Source organism: Apus apus, chromosome 1 (genome assembly GCF_020740795.1).
Source record: "Apus apus isolate bApuApu2 chromosome 1, bApuApu2.pri.cur, whole genome shotgun sequence".
Taxonomy (NCBI): domain Eukaryota; kingdom Metazoa; phylum Chordata; class Aves; order Apodiformes; family Apodidae; genus Apus; species Apus apus.
The window spans coordinates 905116-930046 of record NC_067282.1 but is presented as its reverse complement, the minus strand read 5'-3'; the positions used below and the strand labels follow the sequence as shown (position 1 = coordinate 930046).

Genomic DNA, 24931 nt, shown 5'->3' with positions numbered 1-24931 from the left:
GCAGCAAAGGCATGGAAGCAAACCAGGTGTGTAAGGAGAGGCTGGAGGGTCATCATGGCTTGTAGGGACAAACTTCTAACTGGGCTGGATTTTCATAGAATCATTTTGGCTGGAAAAGACCTTGAAGATCACCCAGTCCAACCATTCCCCCATTCCAACCACTGCCCCGTGTCCCTCAGCACCATCTCCAGGGCTTGGAAACCCCTCCAGGGATGGGGACTCCCCCCTGCCCTGGGCAGCCTGGGCCAGGCCCTGACAACCCTTGCCAGGAAGGAATTGTTCCCCAGATCCAACCTCAACCTCCCCTGGCACAACTTGAGGCCGTTCCCTCTGGTCCTGTCACTTGTTCCTGGGGAGCAGAGATGGACACATGCCCACTGATGATACTGCTGCTCTTGCTGGTTTTGGTCCATTCCAGACCCAGATAAGATGTGGTGTGTTCTGTTGCTGCTGTTCCTCACTCACTGGAGCATTTTCTTTTCCACCCTTGCAGAGCCACTTCAGAAGTTTCCAGAACTGTGAGAACTGGAGCTTTCCTTGAATGCACTAAGAAATCTGAAAATCACTGCTGGAGGTTCCTGCACCTGGAACCAAGGGAGATTTAGGTTGGACATGAGGCAGAAATTCTGTGCTGTGAGGGTGGGGAGAGCCTGGCCCAGGTTGCCCAGGGAAGCTGTGGCTGCCCCATCCCTGGCAGTGTTGAAGGGCAGGTTGGATGGGGCTTGGAGCAGCCTGGGCTGCTGGGAGGTGTCCCTGCCCATGCAGGGATGGGGCTGGATGATCTTGAAGGTCCTTTCCAATCCAAACCAGCCTGGAATTCTATGACCACGTTGCCTTTTGGTGTTCAGACACTCCTGCCATGCTGGCTCTGGCTCCCCAGGAGGTGCTTCAGTAACTCCTGCTCTCTGAAGAGCCACGCAGGTGAACACTCCAAACCCAGCTGGTGGGAGAACAGCCCTGGAGTCAAAGTGGTTTTGCCCCTGAGATGAAGCAGGACTCAGGTCTCCAAGCACTTACTTTGTCTCCATCCCAGCCCCAGAGGTGGTGTGGGAGGGAGGATCCAACCTGGCAGCCAAGGAGCCATCCCATCGCCTTTTCCAGCATCTGTTTTGGAAAAGAAGAAGCCCAAGCCCAGGGTGTTCCAGGAGGCACTGAGGCTGATGGAGGAACTCCAAGAGGTGTTTGACATCCTCCCCACAACCCTGGGCAAGGAGGTGACCAAGAAAAGCAGCATCCAAGCATGGGAGGCTCCAACAGCTCCAGCTGCCAGGGAAGAGTGGCCAAGAAGGTGCCCAAGGTTTAGTCTGGAGTATAGTCTGGGGTTCAATAAAGGACCCTTGGTCCTCTTGGACAAAATATGGGTTGTTTTGTAACTTGTTTGGAGCCATTTTTCCCCTTCCTGAGGTTGGGAAATCAAGCGTGGTGCATGAGGAAGTGTGGCCAGTAGGTGGAGAGAGGTCATTGTGCCCCTCTGCTCTGCCCTGGGGAGGCCACAGCTGGAGAACTGGGACCAGTTCTGGGCTCCCCAGTTCAAGAGAGACAGGGAACTGCTGGAGAGAGTCCAGGGGAGGGGAACAAAGGTGACTGGGGGGTTGGAGCATCTCCCTGATGAGGAAAGGCTGGGAGAGCTGGGACTGCTCAGCCTGGAGAAGAGAAGGCTGAGGGGAGACCTTCTGAATGCCTGGCAGTATCTCAGGGTGGGTGCAGGAGGATGGAGCCAGACTCTGCTCAGCAGTGCCCAGGGACAGGACGAGGGGCAACGGGCACAAGCTGGAACATGGGAAGTGCCCCTGAAAGATGAGGGAAAACTTCTTGCCTGTGAGGGTGGCAGAGCCCTGGGACAGGCTGCCCAGGGAGGCTGTGGAGTCCCCTTCTCTGCAGATATTCCAGCCCCTGGATGCAGCCCTGGGTGATGTGCTCTGGGTGATGCTGCTTCAGCAGAGAGTGGGACTGGATGGTCTCCAGAGGTCCCTTCCCACTCTGACAATTCCATAATTGTGTGAAGATTCATCTCAGGTTTTCAGGCAGTGACCTCCAGCTTGGAAGCACCAAGGCAGCCCCAGTGCTGCCACCACAGCACCTGGAAGCCACATCTGCTCCCTGGTCTGCACCTGGAAAAGGTGTGCTCACCTGTCCCTGCACATCAAAGGACTTGTAAGAAGAAGTGCTGAACCCTCTGGGATCTGCAGGGAGGTTCTGGCCATAAATGAGCAGCGTGGAGAGCACTGGGAACAGTTTCTTCACCTACAGGAGTTGGGCACTGAACAGCCTGCCCAGGGAGGTGGGGGAGTCACCATCCTGGAGGTATTCAAAAAACATGCAGAGGTGGCACTTCAGGGCATGTTCTAGTGGGCACTGGTGGGTTCTTCTGGGTTGATGGTTGGACCAGGTGATCTTACAGGTCTTTTCCAACCGTGACAATTCTGTGACCTCCCTGTCCCACAGGGCTCAGGATGGGGCTCTGCCTGCACTGCCTGGTGGGTTGTACAACACCACAACCCTTCAAGGAGTGGGAAGGTAACATGGGCTGTCTGGGCCTCTCAGCCCTCACCTGCTGCCCCACCACTGCTCTGTCCCACAGCCAAGGAAGCTGAATCAGGGGGGTTAGGTTGGGTATCAGGAGAAGGTTTTTCCCCAGAGGGTGGTTGAGCACTGGAACAAGCTCCCCAGGGCAGTGGTCACAGCACCAACCTGCCTGAGTTCCAGAAGCCTTTGGATGATGCTCTCAGGCACATGGTGTGATTCTTGGGGTGCCCTCCACAGGGACAGGAGTTGGACTCGATGATCCTGATGGGTCCCTTCCAACCCAGCACATTCTATGACTCTGTGATCAACACCTGAGTCATGGCAGCTCTGAGCTCAGAACCCCAGCCCAGCCCAGATCCATCCCTGCCCAGCTGCACCCAAGTCTGCTCAGGGAGCTGAGCTGGGCCCAAAATAGTTACCAAAAACCCAAACCCATCCCTCTGGTTGCACTGACACAGCAGCTTTCAGGGCTTCCAGAGCAGGGGATGGGTTTGGTTTCTTTGGACAAGCAATGGACACTGGCTCCCCACTGGCTGCTCACCTGCATGAACAAGATGTTCTTGCACTCCCCTTCACCCTTTTTTTCCCCCCTGCAAAAAAAAACCCTCCACAACCTCACCCAGCCAGGGGACACTGCACCCCCTGAGGGACAGGCAGCAGGAGGATCCAGCAACCTCAGCAGAAGCAGGTATTTCACTGTCAGAACCTGGTTTTATTCTGTTTCAACCTCGGCCTTTGTCCTGCAGTTAAAAGTCCTGGTTGCTGTTAAAATGTACATGTCACTTGCACAGGGTTGGCACGTTTCTGGTTGGTGACATCACCAGTTGTTCTTGTCACAAGGAGGATTTACTCGTGTTTGGAAGAACAGAAGCCACAACATGACAGGCACCTGCATGTCGTTTTTACCCACACATTTATCACATGCAAGTCAAAGAGTCCCTCAGTAACTTCCATCACTGTTTCAAACATTCAGATGAAGCCACCTTGGCTCAGCTGAGACCCAAAATGACTGCTTGAAGTCTTTTGAGCGCCCTGGTGCTCGGCTGGCAAGCTGAGAACATGAAAGCACAACGATTTAAAGCATTATTGGGGAGGGGGGAGAAAAGTGTAGCAACATCTAGGTTCGTTTTCAACAGTTTGACAGTAAACACCAAGGAAACCAGGCGTACACAACCCCCCTTTGTCACCAGCTGGAGGTTTTTCTGTTTGCATAGTGAAGAGCTCAGTCTAGAGCTGCTGCTTCGCGGTGTTGGCTCCGTGGGTTTCATCCCAGCTTCTGTGCTGGAGTTCAACCTGGTGGCACATCCCAGTTCCCCCCTCAGCTGCCATCCACGGGGACATCCCACGGGTCTCCATCACTGTCGTGTCCAACAGTCGCTGGCTGTTGTCTCCTGTCCCCTGGTGTCTCCTGTCCCTTGTTGTCTCCTGTCCCCCAAGGGGCAAGAGGGGCAGGTTTTTGTCAACCGCTTCCGCCCCCCCCGCCTGTGGGACAAGCTCCTTGTCAACCTTTGGGAGATGGCACAGGGCACAGGGCTGCTGGAGGCTCCAGGCACAGCCCTGGGGTCTGTCCTCAGAGCGTTGCTAAAGGCTTAAGATCAGGGATAGTCTTTTAAGGCTTCAACCTCCCCCTTTGCTTCCCCTGGGGAAACGAAAGCGCTCGTTGGCGCGGCGCGTGTCCCGGAGCGCCTGAAGAGAAACACTGACAACACAGATCAACGTTCCTCAATCATCCCTCCTTTTGGCACTTTTCCTTCATTTGTCTGATCTCACTGACTCCCAAACACGGACTCTTCCGGGTGGCTTTTCCCAGGCAGAGAGCTCCAGAGGTTCAGAAAGCAACTTTCCAGAGTCGGTGGCATCTTTGGCAGACACGAGTCCTTCTGTCCTCCAACCAACCCCAGCCCCTCCAGCACCACTGGCTGTGCAATCCCTGGACCTGTTTTTTCCTCAGAAGAGAAGACATCTTCTCATTTTGGGAGGTTTCTCAGGCACCTGCTCTGACCCACAGCTGGCAAGGAACTGCCTTCCTCCTGGAGAAGGTTGGCTGCAGAAGGGAGGAGGGTTAGAAATGACCTTCATCTAAGTGTAAATAAATCCCTGGGTTCATCTCAGAGCTTCAGCAGATCTTGTGCTGCATCCACCGTTCAGCAGGAGGTGTTTTACTTCTCAGCTGGCAAAGGTAGCCCCATACCTGACCTGTAAAGGGCAGAGGCTGGGAATTCCTGCTCTTTGAAGTGTGATTAGATACAGTTGTTTTCTTTCTGTGCAAGCTTACAGAGTGTTCAATGAATCAAACATTCATTTCAGCTTGACGTGGCCTCAAGTCTCAAACCCAACACCACCCCAGGTGGGTTTCAGCCAAGAGCAGTTGCCTTGTGGCTACTTCAAGAAGAAGGCAAGAAGGTCTGGGCCAGCTGGCTGGAAAACAACCCAAATTTTCCCCAGTCCCTTGAGCAACGAGGTGGAGAAGCAAAAATGCAGCTTCATTGGACTATAAACCCGTTGTTGGTGCAACAAACCTCAGGAGAAAAGATGGATCCCACCCTGAGGCTTTACTGAGCCCAAGGTCTCCTTCAATGTGGATGTGACGGACCATGCTGAGGGAGCTGGGAATTGCTGCTGGGACCTGGGCTCTCCATTCTGGGGGGGAATCTGGCTGCCCAGTGAAGGCAAGGTTTGTGCAGCTGGGGGGGTGAGGGGTCTCAATGAGCCTTATTTTTTGGCTGGGCAGCTCAGGCGCCGCCTCCTGCGCTTCTGCCCAGCTGAGCTGGCCTTTGGAAAGAGGAAATTAACACACAAACCCCAAATATTTATGTCATCTTTTTTTTTTTTTTAAAAAAAGAAGATATTTAAGACACTGGCCTGGTGCTCTGAAACCTATTTTAAGAGGGGAAGGAATAGATACATTCAGTGTGTAGATCTGGTTTTCGTGGAGCGGATGAAACCCCCACGAGCGCCGCGAGAAAGAAGGAAACTTGTTTAGGGGAGTCTGATTTGGGCTCAAGGGGATTAACTGTGGGGAGAGGGGCCTGTGAAAAATAATTCTACGCCTGAATGCACCTGGGAAGTGCAAGTTTACATTCCAAATGTTGGGAGAAACCAGCACGAATTCTGAGCAGAAGCTGTGGGTTTCCCTCCTGAGCTTCTTTCACTGCAAAAGGCAGATCCAGCCTGTCTCCACATGTCTCTGTGCTGCTCTTCTGGGTCTGGTCAAGGCTCTAATTACTTCAATTTCCTTCTAAATTCACAGCTGGGGGCAGGAGCAGGTTTCATTTTGGGTCAAAAAGGGCCTGTTTCAATCAGGATCAGGGAGGGAGAGGGCAGGGAAAGCCCAGCCCAAAGTACAACTTCAGCCATCCAGTAGTTTGTGTGTTAAGGAGAGAAGAGACACATATATATTATGGAATCATTGCTATAAGATTTCTCAAAACCAAAGTGTCAATCTGTTGAAATATAGTATTTAAAATATATAAATTTCATCCATTAAAATATAAGATTTCTTTTTTTTGTTTGGTTGGGTTTTTTCTGTTTGTTTTTGTTGTGTGTTGGTTTTTTTTTTTAATCCAGTTCCATTAGGAAAAAAAAGGGCCAGGGTCCTTCCAGCTTTGCAGGGAGAGAAGAAGAAATGTTTTTTGGGGGTTTATTTTAACCACTTAAAATGGAGAAATTCAACCATTTTTTTAGATCAAGGAAATTGGGCAACGACCCTTCTCCTGGATCAGGTTTAAATGCTGTGGGTCACAGCAAGTTCTCCCCAGCACTCAGCTTTAGCTTTATCCTGAAAATCCCTCTTGCCATCTGGGACATGGGTCAGTAAGATGGTTACCACCACCTTGGGTGAAGGTCCCTGTGGACACCCAGGGTCCCCAGTGAATACTCTCCAAGGCAGCTTCCCAGTATAAAGTTCAGCTGATGTTTTTTAAGCCTGATTCCTGGAAATAACCAAGGAAATGATTGTGCTGCTAAAGGCTGATGGGGAAGTGAGTTTGAAACACTGAGAGTGGCCACTGGAGGTCACATCTGGGTAGACAAACACAATGTTCCACCAAGCCCAAGCTCTGAGCTAGTGCTGTAAGACACTGGAACAGGTTGCCCAGGGAAGCTGTGGCTGCCCCATCCCTGGAAATGTTCAAGGCCAGGTTGGATGGGGCTTGGAGCAACATGGGAGGTGTCCCTGCCCATGCAGGGGGCTGGAACTAGATGATCTTGAAGGTCCCTTCCAACCCAAACCATTCTATGATTACATGTTTTTAAGCAGAAGTGTTTAGTGCACTGCTCACCTGAGCTTTTTTAAGTGGTTGGCACCTGAAGACAGGTAGCTTGGAGCAGGGGCAGGGCAGGTTTGCATCACCCTGAGCACCCACACCCCTGTGCCCATAGGCCAGGAGGGCTGGGCTCTCCTTCCAGCCTCCCTGCCAACCCAGCAGATGCCTGGGGAGGACAGGGATGTGTCAGATCCTTGGGATGCTTCCTTGGGCTGCTCTCAGACATGAAAGGACAAGTCTTAGGTGTGCTGAGAGATCTCTTAACTGAGCAAGAACCTGCAGGGCACATGTCAGCAGGGAGAACATCCTTCCTGGAGTCACTCAGCCAGCACTTCCCTTTCTGTGCTTCAATGTAAGTAGGAAGAACATGAAATATTTTTGCCTCCAAAGAGGCAGGGACTGGAAAAAAAGCTCCATTTACTCCCTGGGCCACAGCTCAGCTCCCAGCTGCCCTACCCAAGCTCTCTGCCGTGTTGCTACAATCAATGTACAAATTCCTAGAAGGCTTTTCAGTAAAATCTTTATTTTATGTCTTTTTTTCAGTGCATTTAGGTTTCTACTTAAAAGTAAGTAACTGATGATCTGTTCTGCCAGAGCAGACTGGGGGTGTCCAGCCTGGAGAGAAGGCTCCAGGGAGACCTGAGAGCACCTTCCAGGGCCTGAAGGGGCTCCAGGAAAGCTGGGGAGGGGCTTGGGACAAGGGCAGGGAGGGATGGGAGCAGGGGGAAGGGTTTCCAGCTGGCAGAGGGAGCTGGAGCTGAGATGTGAGGGAGAAATTCTGGGCTGTGAGGGTGGGGAGAGCCTGGCCCAGGTTGCCCAGGGAAGCTGTGGCTGCCCCATCCCTGGCAGTGTTGAAGGGCAGGTTGGATGGGGCTTGGAGCAGCCTGGGCTGCTGGGAGGTGTCCCTGCCCATGCAGGGGTGGGATCTAGATGATCTTTAAGGTCCCTTTCAACCAAAGCATCCCCTGATTCTATGTCTGTGAGATACATTCATTTATAAGTGCTCTGGGTGGATCTATCTGGTATTTCCTAGCAGAAATCTGGATCTGCCTGTCTCCCCAAGATGGGACAGGCAGAGAGGAGAAGACTTTCCTGGACAGAAGAAGCCTACTTCCCTCTCCATGAGCAGAACTTGGATTCCTCTTGGCATATTGAAGTGACAAGGAACGGGCAAGGTCCTTACCCTACACCCCAGGATCTGCTCCCACAACCCTCCCAACTGGGGACCTGAAATGTCACCAGCTGCCTGCAGAGTATTCACAGGGATCATGGACACTTCTTCAGACCAACAGGCCAGAAAGGCTGGGGGGTTTGTTTCTCATTCTCTCTTTCCTTTTGTCAGTCTGGAAGGACTCTGGCTTCTCTCTGAACTGGACTTAAGAAACATCTTCCCACCAAAATGAAAAAAAAAAAACACAACAATTGCTGTGGGTGGAAACATGACCAAAAAATAGTTTTCCTATAAGATAATCTGATAAACCTCTAGAAAGGCAACATAGTCCCCCAGTGCTACTTGGCACCCAGAGTGCTCTTGGAGCGCAGCAGATACCGATCGACTCGGACTTTCCTCCTCTCCACTGTCCTGTTCTCGCTGTCGAAAATCCGCTGCAGGTGCAGGGCCAACCTCCTGTCCTCCTCCTCCTGCTGGAGCTTCTGCTCCACCTCCCGTACCAAGCGATCCTGGGGGGCCAGGCCCACCTCCCCTGCCACGTGCCTCAGTCTCTTGACGGAGCCGTTGTGCTCCAGGTGCTTGGTTTTGCAGCGTCGCTTCCGACCCCGTCGCAGCGAGGGGGGTTGCTCCCCGATGATGTTCTCCACGGAGCTGCAGGTGCTGTTCTGCACCTTCAGCAGGTCACTGTTGTTCAGGTACTTCAGCTGCTTTTTCCCCGACGTCTTGGTGGGGACTCCTAGGGTGCTGTTGTCAGGCAGAGATGAGCCCACCCCCATCAGTCTTCTGCTCAGCACTTTGGGGCCAAGGCTGAGACAGGATTTGTCCATGAACGCGTTGACTTTTAGGTCAGGGACTTCGGTCACTCGTGTGTTGAGGGAGGTGACACTGGACCTCAGGTCTGGCTCAGCAGCACTGTTGTCTGTTGCTGAGGCCTGTGAATCTCTTTTCTTCTCACCCCCTCTTCCCAGCTTTGTTTGACTGATGGAAGGAAGGAAATCCAGCTCGGGGCGAGGGTCTCCCGTGGCGTCGGGTGGGAGGTGGTTGTCCTGCGACTGGGGCTGCTCCTTGGTGCAAGAGCTGGAGTTGGTGATGCCAGGAGCTACAACATCCTCCCCAATCTCTGAAGCCAAGGAGGTGAGGGTTGCTTTGGAGAAAGTCTTTTTGATTTGGCGCTCCTGAAATATCTGCTCCCACTTTTTCAGGATCCTGGGACTGGCCTCGTAGGTGGTGGGTTTCTGCAGGCTCCGGTTCAGGTTTCTCGGGGTGGACTTGATAATGAGAGGGCTGAGGACTCTGCCATCAGGAAGCCTCTTTGGAGGAGTACACGGGGAGCAGACGATAGGCTTGAAGTGGTTGAGCTCCTCTGAGATGCTGTCGTTGCTCTCGGGGCTGATGGACCTCTCTGGCTTGTGCAGGGCAGAGAGGGAGGAGACGGGGTTGAGAACCAGACGCTTCTCTGCCGTCAGGTCTGGGGCCGAGAGGCACCGGTTGTTCTGGGTGGATGACAGAACTCCAACCAGTGGGGTGGATGTGCTGGTGATGGGTGGCACCTGCAAGGCAAGGCACCACAGCTCAGGAAGGTTGTCACTGAGAAGAATACAGACAAGCACGCGAGAGGAGAACAAGAGAACCACAGAATCATAGAATATCTTGGGGTGGAAGGGACCTCTAAAGTCATCTAGTCCAACCCCCCTGCAATAAGCAGGGACATCTCACACTAGACCAGGTTGCTCAGAGCCCCATCAAGGCTGACCTTGAATGTCTCCAGGGACGGGGCCTCCACCACCTCTCTAGGCAACCTGTTCCAGTGATCCCTCACCCTCATCTTAAAGGACTTTTTCCTCATGTCCAACCTAAACCTCCCTTCTCTAGCTTGAAACCATCACCCCTTGTCCTATCCTTACATGCCCTTGTGAACAGCTCCTCCCCAGCCTTCTTATAGGCCCCTTTCAGATACTGGAAGGTCCCTATAAGGTCTCCCCAGAGTCTTCTCCAGGCTGAGCAACCCCAACTCCCTCAGCCTGTCCTCATCAGAGAGCTGCTCCAGCCCCTCTGATCATTTTTGTTGCCCTGCTCTGCACTTGCTCCAACAGGTCCAAATTACTCCTGTGCTGGGGGCTCCAGAGCTCGATGCAGCACTCCAGGTCAGGTCCCAACAGGGCAGAATAGTGGGACAGAATCATCTCTCTCCATCTGGTGGCCACACTTCTTTGGATGCAGCCCAGGATGTGCTTGGCCTTCTGGGCTGCAACTGCACATTGGTGGCTCATGTCCAGCTTTTCATCCACTAGTACCCCCAGGTCTTTTTCCACTACCTTGTTTTGAAGTCAGAATAAGTTTGTGGAGCACCCTTGTAGTGTAACTCTTCACTGGTCAGGCCCATCAGCCACCTACTTAAAAAAACCCCAGAGTCCTGGGAGGGAAGGTCAGTTATTGACTCTTCCTTTGAGCTCAGTTCAGCTCCAATCAGCTTAGGTGGAAACTGGACCATGGCCCATGCTCATCAACTTGGAGATGTGTAGCTTGGGGATCACGGGGGTCAAGTTAGAGAGCCCAGTGGCGATTGTACCATTTTCCGAGCAACATGGAGTCATCACGGAATGGTTTGGGTTAGAAGGGACCTTCAAGATCATCAGGTTCCAACCCCCTGCATGGGCAGGGACACCTCCCAGCAGCCCAGGCTGCTCCAAGCCCCATCCAACCTGCCCTTCAACACTGCCAGGGATGGGGCAGCCACAGCTTCCCTGGGCAACCTGGGCCAGGCTCTCCCCACCCTCACAGCCCAGAATTTCTCCCTCCCATCTCAGCTCCAGCTCCCTCTGCCAGCTGGAAACCCTTCCCCCTGCTCCCAGCCCTCCCTGCCCTTGTCCCAAGCCCCTCCCCAGCTTTCCTGGAGCCCCTGCAGGCCCTGGAAGGTGCTCTCAGGTCTCCCTGGAGCCTTCTCTTCTCCAGGCTCAACACCCCAACTCTCCCAGCCTGGCTCCAGAGCAGAGCTGCTCCAGCCCTCCCAGCATCTCCGGGGCCTCCTCTGGCCTCTCTCCAACAGCTCCGTGTCCTTCTTGTGTTGGGGACCCCAGAGCTGTTCCCAGCCCTGGATCAGTACAAGACCAAGTGTGCAAAACTTGTCTCTGCTGGCAGGGCCTGCGGGTTCAGTGGTTCTGCCAGGCACGTTGCAGGGAAAGGTGCTTGCAAAGGTCATCTCCACTGAGTGGAAGGTACCAAGCCATTACAGCTGAAAGAGCCTGAAAAACCTCCCGCTCAGGTTTCCAGTGGTAGTTCATGTTCACTGCTCATTTTGGGGCTTTTTGGGGCACTGTGGGGCACTGAAAGGTCAGGCCTGTTGCACAGGGCAAATGATATAGTTAATTCACTTGGTCTGCTGATAAGAAGGGAAGCAAGGCCAGGCCAGCTCTTCCCACAGCATGGAAGTGCTAAGGAAATGATCCTAAGGTCGGGAGAGCAATGAGCTTTGCTCTGTCCTAACAGCTTTGGAAAGAACAGGAGGGAAAGGGGGAGCAAAAGGGATTTTTTTCTAAACTCTTGCAAGATTTTTCTTAGGTCAGCTGGGGATTCAGCCTTGAAAAGAAAGTTAACTACAGAACAAAAACATGATGACTACCCTTCCAGCTTCCAATTATCCTCCAGTGTTGACAAACACTGTAAACTGCCTGCTTTTCTGCTCAGTAATTCCTCACCTAGCAGGTTTTTATTGTGAGCTGCAAGGAAGTGATTGGCCCCGTGGTGATAACACAGCCCCAGCAGAGCCACAAACACACTTTATATCTCCAGATTACTGGTGCTGTGTAACCTCAGATAAGAATATTTACATGCAGGAACTCTACAGATGCAGCTGGTACCTTTGTTTTGTTGGCTGGGGCTGATCTCTGCCTGCTCTTTGATCTCTCCTGAATGGTGTCGTTGCAGCTCCGACTCCTTTCCACCTTGGAGGTTAAGTTCCTGAAAAGCAGGTGGGTGAGAAGAGGAGATTGTTCATGACCTGAGGAACAACCAGCACAACAGCCCTGGCAGCAGCTCCCTGTGGGGGAGGCAACAGCCTTGGCAGCACCTGGCTGTAGGATACACCTCCTATGGCCTCAGGGTAAAGGGATCCAGGAATCACAGAGAGATCTGGGAATCCTGGATCTTCTGCACAGCCTGGAGGAGAAAAGGCTCCAGGGAAACCTTAGAGCACCTTCCAGTGCCTGAAGGGGCTCCAGGAAAGCTGGGGAGGGGCTTGGGACAAGGGCAGGGAGGGCTGGGAGCAGGGGGAAGGGTTTCCAGCTGGCAGAGGGAGCTGGAGCTGAGATGTGAGGGAGAAATTCTGGGCTGTGAGGGTGGGGAGAGCCTGGCCCAGGTTGCCCAGGGAAGCTGTGGCTGCCCCATCCCTGGCAGTGTTGAAGGGCAGGTTGGTGGTAATCAGAACACAGAATCCCAGACTGGTTTGGGTTGGAAGGGACCTTAAAGATCATCAGGTTCCAACCCCCCTGCCATGGGCAGGGACACCTCCCAGCAGCCCAGGATGCTCCAAGCCCCTTCAGGCACTGGAAGGTGCTCTCAGGTCTCCCTGGAGCCTTCTCTTCTCCAGGCTGAACACCCCCAACATGTAGATGGAACATGAACAACCCAACACACAGATGGACATTATATTCAACCAATGAGTCTGTTCTAAAATTCCATTTAAAATATTACTTCATTTTGAATCGGAACCACCGTTTTAACGACATTTAAAGCACCTCAGGCACGCTTAGAACAACAGCCAAAACAGCAACTGTAATGGCCATGGATCACCTTGAATAAAGTCTCAGCATCTTACCCTGAAAGGAAGGCAAAGGAGTAAGCACTGGTCTTGGAAACAAAAGCTGAGCGATGTGCCTGCCTGCCCGGGAATGGTTCTTCATTCTCTGAATCCGAGAGACGTTCAGGAAACTGAAGTCAACCAAGGAAGAGTTAGCTGACATGTACCACAGACAGAATCACTTGGAAAACAAAGCTCTTTCTGGCAAAGGTTATGAAAAGATTCCCAAAGCCCCCGTGTTCTGATCACACCTAGAGGACATGAACTGAGGGTGGAACCTGCCAGCAGGTACAGGTGTGGCTTCCTTCAGTGGAGCTGCAGGAGCTCAAGAGGCTGCCTCAAAAGCTCTTATCATGCCAGAGGAAGCAGAGAGCTGGGATGTGTAGATGCCACTCACTGAAGAAAGTTAATTTATTCATCAAGGAAACATGTCAGACAAAAAGGTATTAGGGGATAGTACAGAATCACAGAGTGGTGGGGGTTGGAAGGGACCTCTGGAGATCACCCAGTCCAACCCCTGCCAGAGCAGGATCCCCTAGAGCAGATCCCACAGGAACACATCCAGGTGGGGCTGGGATGTCCCCAGGGATGGAGGCTCCACAGCCTCCCTGGGCAGCCTGTCCCAGGGCTCTGTCACCCTCACAGGCAAGAAGGATTTTCTCACACTCAGGTCAAACCTCCTGTGCTCCAGTTTGTGCCCATGGCCCCTTGTCCTGTCCCTGGGCACCCCTGAGCAGAGTCTGGCCCCCCCCCCTCCTGACACCCCCTGGAGATATTTACAAGCCCTGATCAGATCCCCCCTCAGCCTCCTTTTCTCCAGCTGAGCAGCCCCAGCTCTCCCAGCCTTTCCTCACAGCCAGATGCTCCAGTCCCCTCAGCATCCCAGTGGCCTGTGCTGGGCTCTTCCCAGTAGCTCCTTGTCCTTCTTGAACTGGGGAGCCCAGAACTGGACCCTGTGCTCCAGGTGAGGCCTCCCCAGGGCAGTGCAGAGTGGGAGGAGAAACCCCCTTGGCCTGCTGGCCATGCAGCCTGTCAGTCTTTAAGTCTTCAGAGCATTCCCTGCAGAGCCTGATGACTGAAATAAGAAATGGGCAAAACTCAGCATGAAGAACCTGCTGGACCACAACACTGCACACCTGCATTGCAGGAGATCCATGGAGATGTGACCATGGAAATGCACATATGCCTGAAGACCAGGGATACACAAAGCAGAGTGGTTACCTCTACAGATCTAATTGATAGTTTTGGAAGAGCCGCACCATCAGAGATGAGTACAGTGGGCAAAAGGAGGGACAGAAACCTCTAGAACATCTCTAGTCACAACAAACCTTGGAAGACAGTTCTCATAAACAAGGACCTTTATAATCTGTTAGCTCACAGCCTTCAAGGGCTGTAACAAAATCAGTCATATAATTCTGGAAAGCTCCCTGTATCAAAGGATGAAAGATCCCAATTTAACCAGCAGGAACAGATTTCAGCTAGTTAAGGCCTTCAAACTAGTTCTCGTTCCAGGGCTGAGTCTCAGCAGCACTTCACCTGCCACTCAGTGCCTACAACATGGGAAGAGAAGTCCAAGCTTACTTACACACTCTTGGTTTACTTTAAACACTAAAGATTCATCTTTTTTCTGCTGTTCTTCCATTTTCCTTTTTCCTACGTCCATGTCATCTAGAATGAACTTGTGGATCAGATCCTCAGAAGCCTTTTCTTCTTGTAGTTTTTCTTCTCTCAGCTGGAAACAGTGACAAAAGAGACAGCATTTTTAAAACATTTTCAGTCCCACACATGGCTGCCCATAGATGATTTTCCAAGAGTCTGGCCACAACATTTAATTTTGCGTCTTCATTTCTCCACTTCAGATCAGAGCCACTGCCTCCCCTCAGCAGCAATGATGTGAAGATCAGCTGGTTTCTACAACACTTCCATGTTCCTGCACCCCCCACAGACACCATGGATATTTTCTTCTTTGCAAAACAGCAAAGACACTGCTTGGTCCAGGCTTTGACAGAGACTTCTCTGCCACACCAGTTTCATAGAATCATAGAATGGTTTGGCTTGGAAGGGACCTTAAAGACCATCAGGTTCCAACCTCCCTGCCATGAGCAGGGACACCTCCCACCAGACCAGGCTGCACAAGCCTCATCCAACCTGCCCTTCAACACCTCCAGGGAGGGGGCAGCCACAGCCTCCCAACCTGTTCCAGTGCCTTCCTGCCCTCCTGGGGAAGAATTTCTAAAGTAGAGAGACAAAAATGTGCAAACCAGTAGTTTCATGCAAGCTATGACACTTCCAATTTCAGTCTTCCAACGGACTTCAGGCAGACACGTAGGCAGCATCACCTAAATCCAAACTGGTTGGACACAGCAATTCCCATGTTGAAACCTACACACTTTATATATATGTATGAGATCCCGTTTTCTTCACATGGGCTGCACTCCGGCATTTTCCAGAAGCCCTTCCAAGTCAGCATCACTCAGAAACAGCCTCTGTTGACCCACAGCTTGGTAAAGAGGAAGAGCAAACAGGAGCTTTATTGGCTTTATTGGCTCCAGGGAGACATTAGAGCACCTTCCAGTGCCTGAAGGGGCTCTAGGAAAGCTGGGGAGGGGCTTGGGACAAGGGCTTGTAGTGAGAAGACAATGGGGAATGAATTAAAATTGGAAGAGGGGAGATTTAGGTTGGGCATTACAATGAAACTCTGTGCTGCGAGAGTGGGGAGAGCCTGGCCCAGGTTGCCCAGGGAAGCTGTGGCTGCCCCATCCCTGGCAGTGTTGAAGGGCAGGTTGGATGGGGCTTGGAGCAGCCTGGAATGGTGGGAGGTGTCCCTTCAATTATTCTATCTTCCAAACCCAAAGGCTGCACAAGAAATGCAGCCCCAGCTGCATCCTGCTGCACTTCCCATCCTTTTTCTGCACTGAAGGCTTTTTTTTTTTTTTCTCTGCCTTCTGTCATGTGCCTCTTCCATTAACTGCCAGTCCCCATACACTCCTTAATCTTCCCAGAAGATCCCCTGCAATTCTTGAGTTTGTGGAAGTCTAGTAATATGGAAAGTGGGTAATAAGAAAAGTGAACTTTCTGTCCTTCCCTCCCTCCAAAAAACACAGTCCATCACTTGGTGACCCCTTTTAATCAACCAAGGTGAATCTTTAGTGTCCACAAGCTCCTCCTGGCCAGGCTCTCTCTGTAGAGACCTCTTTTTTTCTGACCCAAAAGATTATTCCCAGCATGGTTCATGACTCTGACATGCTGCCTGTCCTGCTGCATAATTTTGCTGTTACCTAAGGAAAAAACCTCCCTATTTCTGCCAGAACCTCTTTTCTGCAGATTTGCAACCCAAACCCAGCAAGCCTCCTTTTCTCCTCCTTTCCACCACTTTCTCCTGAGGAGCAGGCTCTGCAGTACATAGTTCCAACAGCCCCATCTGATTGTCCCTACTCAGGGTAACCTCACCCAGTTCCCTTCTCACTCATCACTCCTCTTGTCTCTCCTCTCTTCTTCAACTTCAGACTTACACACTGGCCATGAAGAGTCTACATGTGTATGTATATACACCAGGGTCTTCCTCTTTCCTCCACCCAACCTCTGTGCAGAAGTTATCCTTGTCTGGGACAACAAGCCTGACCTTTGATTGACAGGTCTGATGAATCACAGCTTTGGCTCAGCACCACAACATCAAACACTTGGGTTTATTCCTCACACAGGAGAGTGAAGCTGCCCTGTTACATTCCCTCCTGTCTTCTCACACTCTTGCAACTTCCCTCCAGCAAAGCCCAAGGCCTCCTTGGGCACTGATCCTACAGCACTGCACATAAAGACAGGGGGTGATGTGGCAACAAGTCCACGTTCTTCCAAAAATATGTAGGATTTTTCTTCCCTGCTGCATGGGGGGAGAAAAACACCCCATGGATATGCTGGTGAACCTGAGCTAAAAGATGAAGAGAGAAAGAAAACAGTGTTGATGATGTGTTAGACTAAAAGCACATCATGATTTTCAGACTGGGAAGAACCTGATTTTACCAAATATGAAACCCTAGAGATGAGGAAGAAAGAGGCAGGAGGAGAGAAGGAAGAAACCAGGAAAAACTCCACAGTTTGGGCTGATTGTGTTTTTTTAGCAGAAGTTTTCAAAGACTGGTTTGACTTCTTCTTTAGAGTTGTTTTAAGATGTACCTTTAAATTCCTGATCTATTAATAATCTCAAGCAATAACTACAACCCAAGTGTCTGACTAATATAGATGATGGCCAGATGATGCAGACATGATGAACAGTCTGCTTTAAGTTTCATGAACAGTATTTCTGCCTTGTAAAAGTATCTGAAAAACAAGCTCCCATCAAGATTTATCACAAAGATGACTTTTTTTGGCCAGCTAAAATACAACCCAAGACTTGTGTCCCTTCCATATTTCTCAACAGAAGAAAGACTTATAGAAGTCTTCATTTTTGTCTATCTTATAAAATTATATGTGATTCCCAAAACTGAAGCCACAAGCATGTGCAATAACCACAGGAAAATACAAGGATTTTAGGCCAACCCACAGGACAGTTAATGGGAAGTGCAAGAACAAGCCCTGCTGACAGTGAGGAGGGAAAAAAAGCAACAGGATCCTACCCCAAATAAACAGCATGCAAAAAGGACTTAAGGTCCAGAATTCAGGTTGCAAACAAAAGAAAACTCTAATGATAAAATCTGTACTAATTAAAAAACAACACCTAAGTAGCCTAATGTAAATGATTTCCCAGAGATTTAAAAATGTGTCAATACTGAGTTGGGAGATGAGGACTAGAAACAAGCTGGAGTGAAACACCCACCGTGGGGGAAGTATCTTATTTTATCTGAGTAGCATCTTTGGAATTCTGGATGCAGGCCTGCCAGCTGCTACTAGCAGTGTGGTTATCAGAAAAGATGTGAGCCCCTGTCTGTGGTCCTTTCCAATATCCTGGTTGAGACTGCAGGAAAAACACAAGCAGCCACTCATTTTTTATCTTGAGAATTGCTGAAAACATGAGAGTTTCAGGAACATCATTCTTGATAGTCACAGTCACAGACTTGTCAGGGTTGGAAGGGACCTCTGAAGATCAGCCAGTCCAACCCCCCTGCTGGAGCAGGAACACCTGCAGCAGATCCCACAGGGACATGTCCAGACAGGTTTGGGATGTCTCCAGAGAAGGAGACTCCACAGCCTCCCTGGGCAGCCTGTCCCAGGGCTCTGTCACCCTCACAGGCAAGAAGTTTTCCTCATGGTCAGCTTGACCCTCCTGTGCTCCAGTTTGTGCCCATGGCCCCTTGTCCTGTCCCTGGACACCCCTGAGCAGAGTCTGCCCCCCTCCTCCTGACACCCCCTGGAGATATTTACAAGCCCTGATCAGATCCCCCCTCAGCCTCCTTTTCTCCAGCTGAGCAGCCCCAGCTCTCCCAGCCCTTCCTCACAGCCAGATGCTCCAGTTCCCTCCTCATCCCCTAAACACTCTCTGTTTCCTACAGAAATGCTGTTTTACATCTCCAGGTCCCCATCACCTCCCCAGCTCCCTGCAGTGCTGTTCCACCGCTCCCCAACATTTCTTTCCAAAAGTTTGGTAAACTCACCTTTGACTCCTTCTCCCCAACCACTCCAGAACCTGGCCAGGTTTGCTGCTCCCTCCCTGCCTGCTTCCCAGGCTGCTGGGAGCTGCATGTCAGCACACGCCTCGGGTAGGAGTTTCCCTCCTGACTCTGCGTGTGTGATTACAAGCAATAAACTGCTCCTGACAGACAGACACTTCAGCAGGATGAGTGAGGGTTCTCAGGACACAGAAATGATACCCTCCTCTGGAGAAACAGCAAATGGGAGAGCACCAAGGGTGCTAGGGTAAGAAAGGAGGGGTAAAAAAATACCTGCACAAACAGCAAATATTTCATCTCTTGAAAGCCAGTGGAGAAAATTACCCTACGAGATGATCCACTTCTAATAAAAATTCTTCAGTGTGTAATTATGGCAACTGCTTTGTTTTCAACTGCTGAAGGCTGGGAAGCAGGTCAGGAGCTAGCATTGATCAAACCAGCTCACATCTGGGAGATGTAAAAGCTGATGAATGTTCCTCTCCCTTCTCTGGGAGGAAAGCCAGCACGAGTTATCCCTGTTCCAGGGGAAGGGAAGCTGAGATGACACCTCTTGCCTCGAGACACGGAGGGAAGCCCAGTCATACACAAGGTTCAACTCTCAAACCTGAGTTCCTGTCTCCTCCTGCCTAAGTCAGAAGTTCAGAGACACCAAGAGACTCTCACTAAGTGGCAACAGCCCCAGTTTTGCCTGGAATAAAGAAAAAGCACGAGTGCATCATTTTGTCAGCAAAATGACATTGCCCTTTTCTCTTAGATGATGATTCAGAGACTCTCCCCCACACACCAGCTCTTTCAGATGAAGTTCATAAAAAGTAAGTTTAAACCAGGAGGGGGTGAAACAAGCCTATGGGCAGTGAGATGGATGGAGAACTGGGTAAACAAGAGAGCCCAGGGGGTTGTGATCAATGGTGCAGAGTCCAGTTGGAAACCTGTGACTAGTGGTGTTTCTCAGGGGTCAATATTATGTGCCCAGTCTTATTCAACAGCTTCATGAATGACCTGGTGGAGTGTGTCCTCAGCAAGTTTGCTCATGACACAAATCTGGGAGGGTTGGCTGATCCACGTGAAGGCTGTGCAGCCATTCAGTGAGATCCAGACAGGCTGGAGAGCTGGGCAAAGAGGAACCTCATGAGGTTCAACAAGAATAAGTGTAGAGTCCTGCACCTGGGAAGAAAAACCACCATGAACTGATAGAGATGAGGGGTTGAGCTGCTAGAAAGCAGCCCCATGGAGAAGGACTCTGGGGTCCTGTTGGACAACAGGTTATCCATGGGACAGCAATGTGCCCTTGTGGCCAAGAGTGCCAGTAGTGTCTTGGGATGCATTAAGAACAGTGTGGCCAGCAGGTCAAGGGAGGTTCTCCTCCCCCTCTGCTCTAGTGAGACCCCACCTGGAGTCTTGTGTCCAGTTCTGGGCTCCCCAGTTCAAGAGGGGCAGGGAGATGCTGGAAGGAGTCCAAGTGAGACTACAGGGATGATGAAGGGACTGGAACATCTGTCTGATGGGGAAAGGCTGAGAGACCTGGGGCTGGTTAGTCTGGAGAAGAGAAGACTGAGAGGGGACCTTATTAATGTCTATCAATATCTGCAGGGTGGGTGTCAAGAATGGGCCAGTCTCTTTTCAGTGGTGCCTGTGACAGGACGAGGGGAAACAGCACCAAGTGACAACACAGGGAGTTGCACCTCAACATGAGGAAAAACTTCTTTCCTGTGAGGGTGACACAGCCCTGGGACAGGCTGCCCAGGGAGGGTGTGGAATCTCCATCTCTGGAGACTTTCAAGACCCACTTGGATGTGTTCCTGTGTGACCTGCCCTGGGTGTTCCTGCTGCAGCAGGGGAGTTGGACTTGATGATCTCCAGAGGTTCCTTCCAACCCCTAACATTCTGTGACTCTGTGATCCCACAGTGAGCAAAAAGGGGAAGGCTGAGCAGGAATGAGACAAAAATGTTCCCAAAATGCAAGAACCATGTTAAAAGTATTTCCTTTTGACTAGTGGGGAAGTGAGAAGTGTTGGCATGGGACTGCACGTGGTATCTTTTATCCTGGAGTCAAGCAGTAGATGCAAGAACCTCTTCAGCTGCACTCTGACTATGCTTCAAACTGTGCTTAATTGGACTTAATTATATAAATCCTATCTAAAGCTGGTAACGGAGTGCCCAGGATGAGCAAACGGTGACAAAGAACTCACTTTGTCCCACATGGATACAAGGCTCCTCTGAATTTTTTATGGACCAAGGGAGAAAAGATGGTTTAATCCTTCCAGAAGATCCAGATCTGCACCAGTCTGGAGGCAGCTGGAAGAAGTGCAGAGCTAAAAACCCTGTGAACTCAGGTGGTTCCTGCTCCTCTGGACACCCAGGAAATTCAGGCCTTGCAGCTGGATTGAAGGCATCAAGCAACAAATCTGGCAGCATCAGTGATGAGTGAGCACCAATATCAGTATGGAAAGTCTCCCACTCACCATTACAGAGAGATTTATAAAAGCCTAGAAAGGTTTATAGTTAATTCATATATAAATTTTTTTATTTCTTCTTAAAGCCAAAGATCTGCTGAGGGAAAACAGGGAGTTTTTCACTGTAACTCATCCTAAAAATTACAGTAAAAAAAATTAAACTGCTAAATACAGTGATGCATGTTTTAGTTAATTGATAAACTGGATTTTTATATAAATAAGATTTAAGTGCACTTAAGATTTAAGTGTGTCTCTCAGGGGTCAGCACTGGGACCGGTGCTGCTCAACATCTTTGTTGCAGACATGGTCAGTGGGATTGAGTGTCTGCTCAGCAGGTTTGCTGACAACACCAAGCTGTGAGGAGCAGCTGACACCCTAGAGGGAAGGGATCCATCCAGAGGGACCTGGACAGGCTGGAGAGAAGGGCCAGTGCCAACCTCATGAAGTTCACCAAGGCCAAGTGCAGGGTCCTGCCCCTGGGTCAGCACAACCCCAGGCACAAATCCAGGCTGGGGGGAGAGTGGCTGGAGAGCAGCCCTGAGGAGGAGGACTTGGGGGTGGGAGGAGATGAGAAGCTGGACATGAGCCCCCAGGGAGGGCTGGAGCCCAGAGGGGCAATTGTGTCCTGGGCTGCATCACAAGAAGTGTGGCCAGCAGGGCCAGGGAGGGGATTCTGCCCCTCTGCTCTGCTCTGCTGAGACCCCCTGGAGTGTTGTGTCCAGCTCTGGAGCCCTCAGCACAGGAGAGACATGGAGCTGTTGGAGAGGGGTCAGAGACGGGCCATGGAGATGATGGGAGGGCTGGAGCAGCTCTGCTCTGGAGCCAGGCTGGGAGAGTTGGGGTGTTGAGCCTGGAGAAGAGAAGGCTCCAGGGAGACCTGAGAGCACCTTCCAGGGCCTGCAGGGGCTCCAGGAAAGCTGGGGAGGGGCTTTTCACCAGAGAGGGCAGTGACAGGACAGGGGGTGATGGTTTTAAATGGAAAGAGGGGAGATTGAGGTCAGACATCAGGAAGAAATTCTTCCCCATGAGGGCAGGAAGGCACTGGAACAGGTTGCCCAGGGAGGCTGTGGCTGCCCCATCCCTGGAGGTGTTCAAGGGCAGGTTGGATGGGGCTTGTGCAGCCTGGTCTGGTGGGAGGTGTCCCTGCTCATGGCAGGGGGGTTGGAACCTGATGGTCTTTAAGGTCCCTTCCAACCTTCACCATTCTATGATTCCATGATTTTCCCAGATTTCAACTCAGAAACAGCTGAAAAGCTTTTATTCCGTTCTCAGTTTTTTCTCTTTAAATGACATTTTTTTCTTGCCTAAAAATAGACAGCAAGCTCTAGCTGGGGAGGGATGGCTTTGAGAAGGATGTTACTGCAGGAGATGCTTCATGCTGCAAAAGCCTTTATGGAATTACATCCACAAATACTGCTGCTCTAATAAACCCTGTACAACCCAACAGTCATTCCACGTCCACCCAGGAAGGTACATTTCCATGTTCTGGAAGGCAGCCTAGGACAGCAAAACCTGGCTTCTACATGCTCAATAACTGCCAACATTTTCCTGAACTGGCTGAACAGCACACAGGGAATAAATGACCTTTGTTACAGTGCAGGAATACAAAGCCCTTCGAGTTTTTTTACAGGTAGGATGGCATTCCTGCAGGAAATCCAAGTTATTCTGGAAGAAAAACCACAATTGCACAGAATACTGTACCTTCCTTAGCTGGCTTTCATATTCTTCTCGGAGTTCCCCTGGTTTGCTTAACTTAATGGGTGCTCTGAATATAAAGTCTGGAAAGAGAAGGGAGAAACAAAAAACAACAAAAGGAAACACTTTTTAGTGCATGATGACTGGAGTTGTCTATATTTCCCAAAAAAGGGTAAGCTCTCCACAAGAGGCTCTGCAGCATTTTTTCAAGCACATCAGTTTATGCTTCTACACCACTACTAAAAGTCTGTTTAACACCCAGGAACTCTGGGAGGAGCATGACCAAGTAAAACCACTTTGCACTTCTGTGCTTTCTTTTGAGATTCTCAAGGGTTCTCCACAAGCAGTTAAGCAATCAGGGGAGTACGAGGAGGATGTAAACACAGAGGTTAAGTAACAGCTCTGAGATGTCACAGGGAATCTGAGTCCTAGAAATAAAACCAGGATTGAAGGGTCTGCTCCAGCCAGATATCCAAGGAACAGGCTGACAGCAGCAGCACAACACCCCAAATTCACACCCATACCCTTCTGCCACTTAAAGGAACACATTCAGAACAGTCATAGAGTTGTCAGGGTTGGAAGGGACCTCTGGAGATCCTCTAGTCCAACCTCCTGCCAGAGCAGGATCCCCTAGAGCAGATCCCACAGGAACACGTCCAGCTGGGGCTGGGATGTCCCCAGGGATGGAGACTCCACAGCCTCCCTGGGCAGCCTGTCCCAGGGCTCTGTCACCCTCACAGCCAAGAAGGATTTTCTCACATTCAGGTCAAACCTCCTGTGCTCCAGTTTGTGCCCATGGCCCCTTGTCCTGTCCCTGGGCACCCCTGAGCAGAGTCTGGCCCCCCCCTCCCGACACCCCCTGCAGATATTTACAGGCACTGATCAGATCCCCCCTCAGCCTCCTTTTCTCCAGCTGAGCAGCCCCAGCTCTCCCAGCCTTTCCTCACAGGGCAGAAACTCCAGTCCCCTCCTCATCCCCTAAACACTCTCCGTTTGTTATAGAAACGGTGTTTTTACATCTCGAGGTCCCTGTCACCTCCCCAGCTCCCTGCAGTGCTTCCCACAGCTCCGGAGCAAGCGCAGCCTTCATCCCGCTCCCAACGCGCTTCCCGAGGTTGACCTTTCTAAGCTGGCTGGGCAGGCTGCTCTGTCCAGCAGGAATTCCCCTCCTGCTCCAGCTTCCTCCCTTCCCCCTCGGGAATTAAGATACCAAAAGAATATTGGCACAGGGATATAGTTTAACCTCCATCCCTGGGGTCTGTAACTCCCCAAATGACTCTTTTCTTTATGTCAGTCTCGAAAGCTCCTCCTGCTTCTGTGCAGCACAAGTCTGGGCAAGCTGCACTGCAGAAGAGGGAGCCTGGGTGGAAAAGGGAACAACTGGAATAAAACAACAACCCTTGAACACCCGTCCTGGCCCAGCTCACTCTGTCTCAGGCTGCAGGCAGACTGCAGCACAGCTCATCATCCCGACGTCCTATGCTCAGGGTTAGAACGAGCAGATGAGCAATGAGGAAACATCAGTGCTATTTCCTCTTCCCAGCTTGCTAAAATGAAGGGGTATAAACCTGCAGCTCCACTGCATGTTTTGTTTAGGAAATGTTTTTATTCCTCCAATGAATTGGCCTGAAAAGCTCCTTGTGGGGTAAGTAAACCAAACAAAAAGCAATCGGCAGCCGACAGCCCTGCCAGGCAGCCCCTGGCTTAGGGCCACATCGGCCAACCCCTGGGGTCAGGTCACAGCCCTGCTGCTGCAACACCCCTCATCAAGACTGACTAAATCCTGTTTTCACCTGTCCTGCTTCCCACCAGGTTGCTGGTAAAGTTCCTAGCGGAAAGCCCCATCACTTAGACTCACAGAATGGTTTGGGTTGGAAGGGACCTTAAAGACCATCAGGTCCCAACCCCCCTGCCATGAGCAGGGACACCTCCCACCAGCCCAGGCTGCACAAGCCCCATCCAACCTGCCCCTCAACACCTCCAGGGAGGGGGCAGCCACAACCTCTGTGGGCAACCTGTTCCAGTGCCTTCCTGCCCTCATGGGGAAGAATTTCTTCCTGATGTCTGACCTCAATTTCCCCTCTTTCAGTTTCAAACCATCACCCCTTGTCCTGTCACTGCCCTCTCTGGTGAAAAGCCCCTCCCCAGCTTTCCTGGAGCCCCTTCAGGCCCTGGAAGGTGCTCTCAGGTCTCCCTGGAGCCTTCTCTTCTCCAGGCTCAACACCCCAACTCTCCCAGCCTGGCTCCAGAGCAGAGCTGCTCCAGCCCTCCCATCATCTCCATGGCCCTTCTCTGACCCCTCTCCAACAGCTCCATGTCTCTCCTGTGCTGAGGGCTTCAAAGCACTCAACGCAGGAAAGAGGGACCTTCAGTCCCTGTGCACCAGTGAGTAGAACCTCCAGAGCTTCCTGCTCAAGCAGCCCTGG

At 51.3% G+C, this 24931-nt stretch overlaps 1 protein-coding gene across 1 annotated transcript in view; it reads right to left on the bottom strand.

Annotated features, from left to right (window-relative positions):
• Positions 1-3217: 3217 nt before the first annotated feature.
• Positions 3218-24931, bottom strand: part of RNF169 (ring finger protein 169) — a 35229-nt gene continuing 13515 nt past the window's right edge. Inside the window, exons 2-6 of the mRNA XM_051641167.1 lie at positions 22512-22588; positions 14343-14489; positions 12776-12888; positions 11820-11919; positions 3218-9512 (exon numbers count right to left, since the gene is read on the bottom strand). Coding sequence (XP_051497127.1) covers positions 8301-9512; positions 11820-11919; positions 12776-12888; positions 14343-14489; positions 22512-22588 — 1649 coding nt within the window. The 3' untranslated portion in view covers positions 3218-8300. The remainder of the gene's footprint in view (positions 9513-11819; positions 11920-12775; positions 12889-14342; positions 14490-22511; positions 22589-24931) is intronic.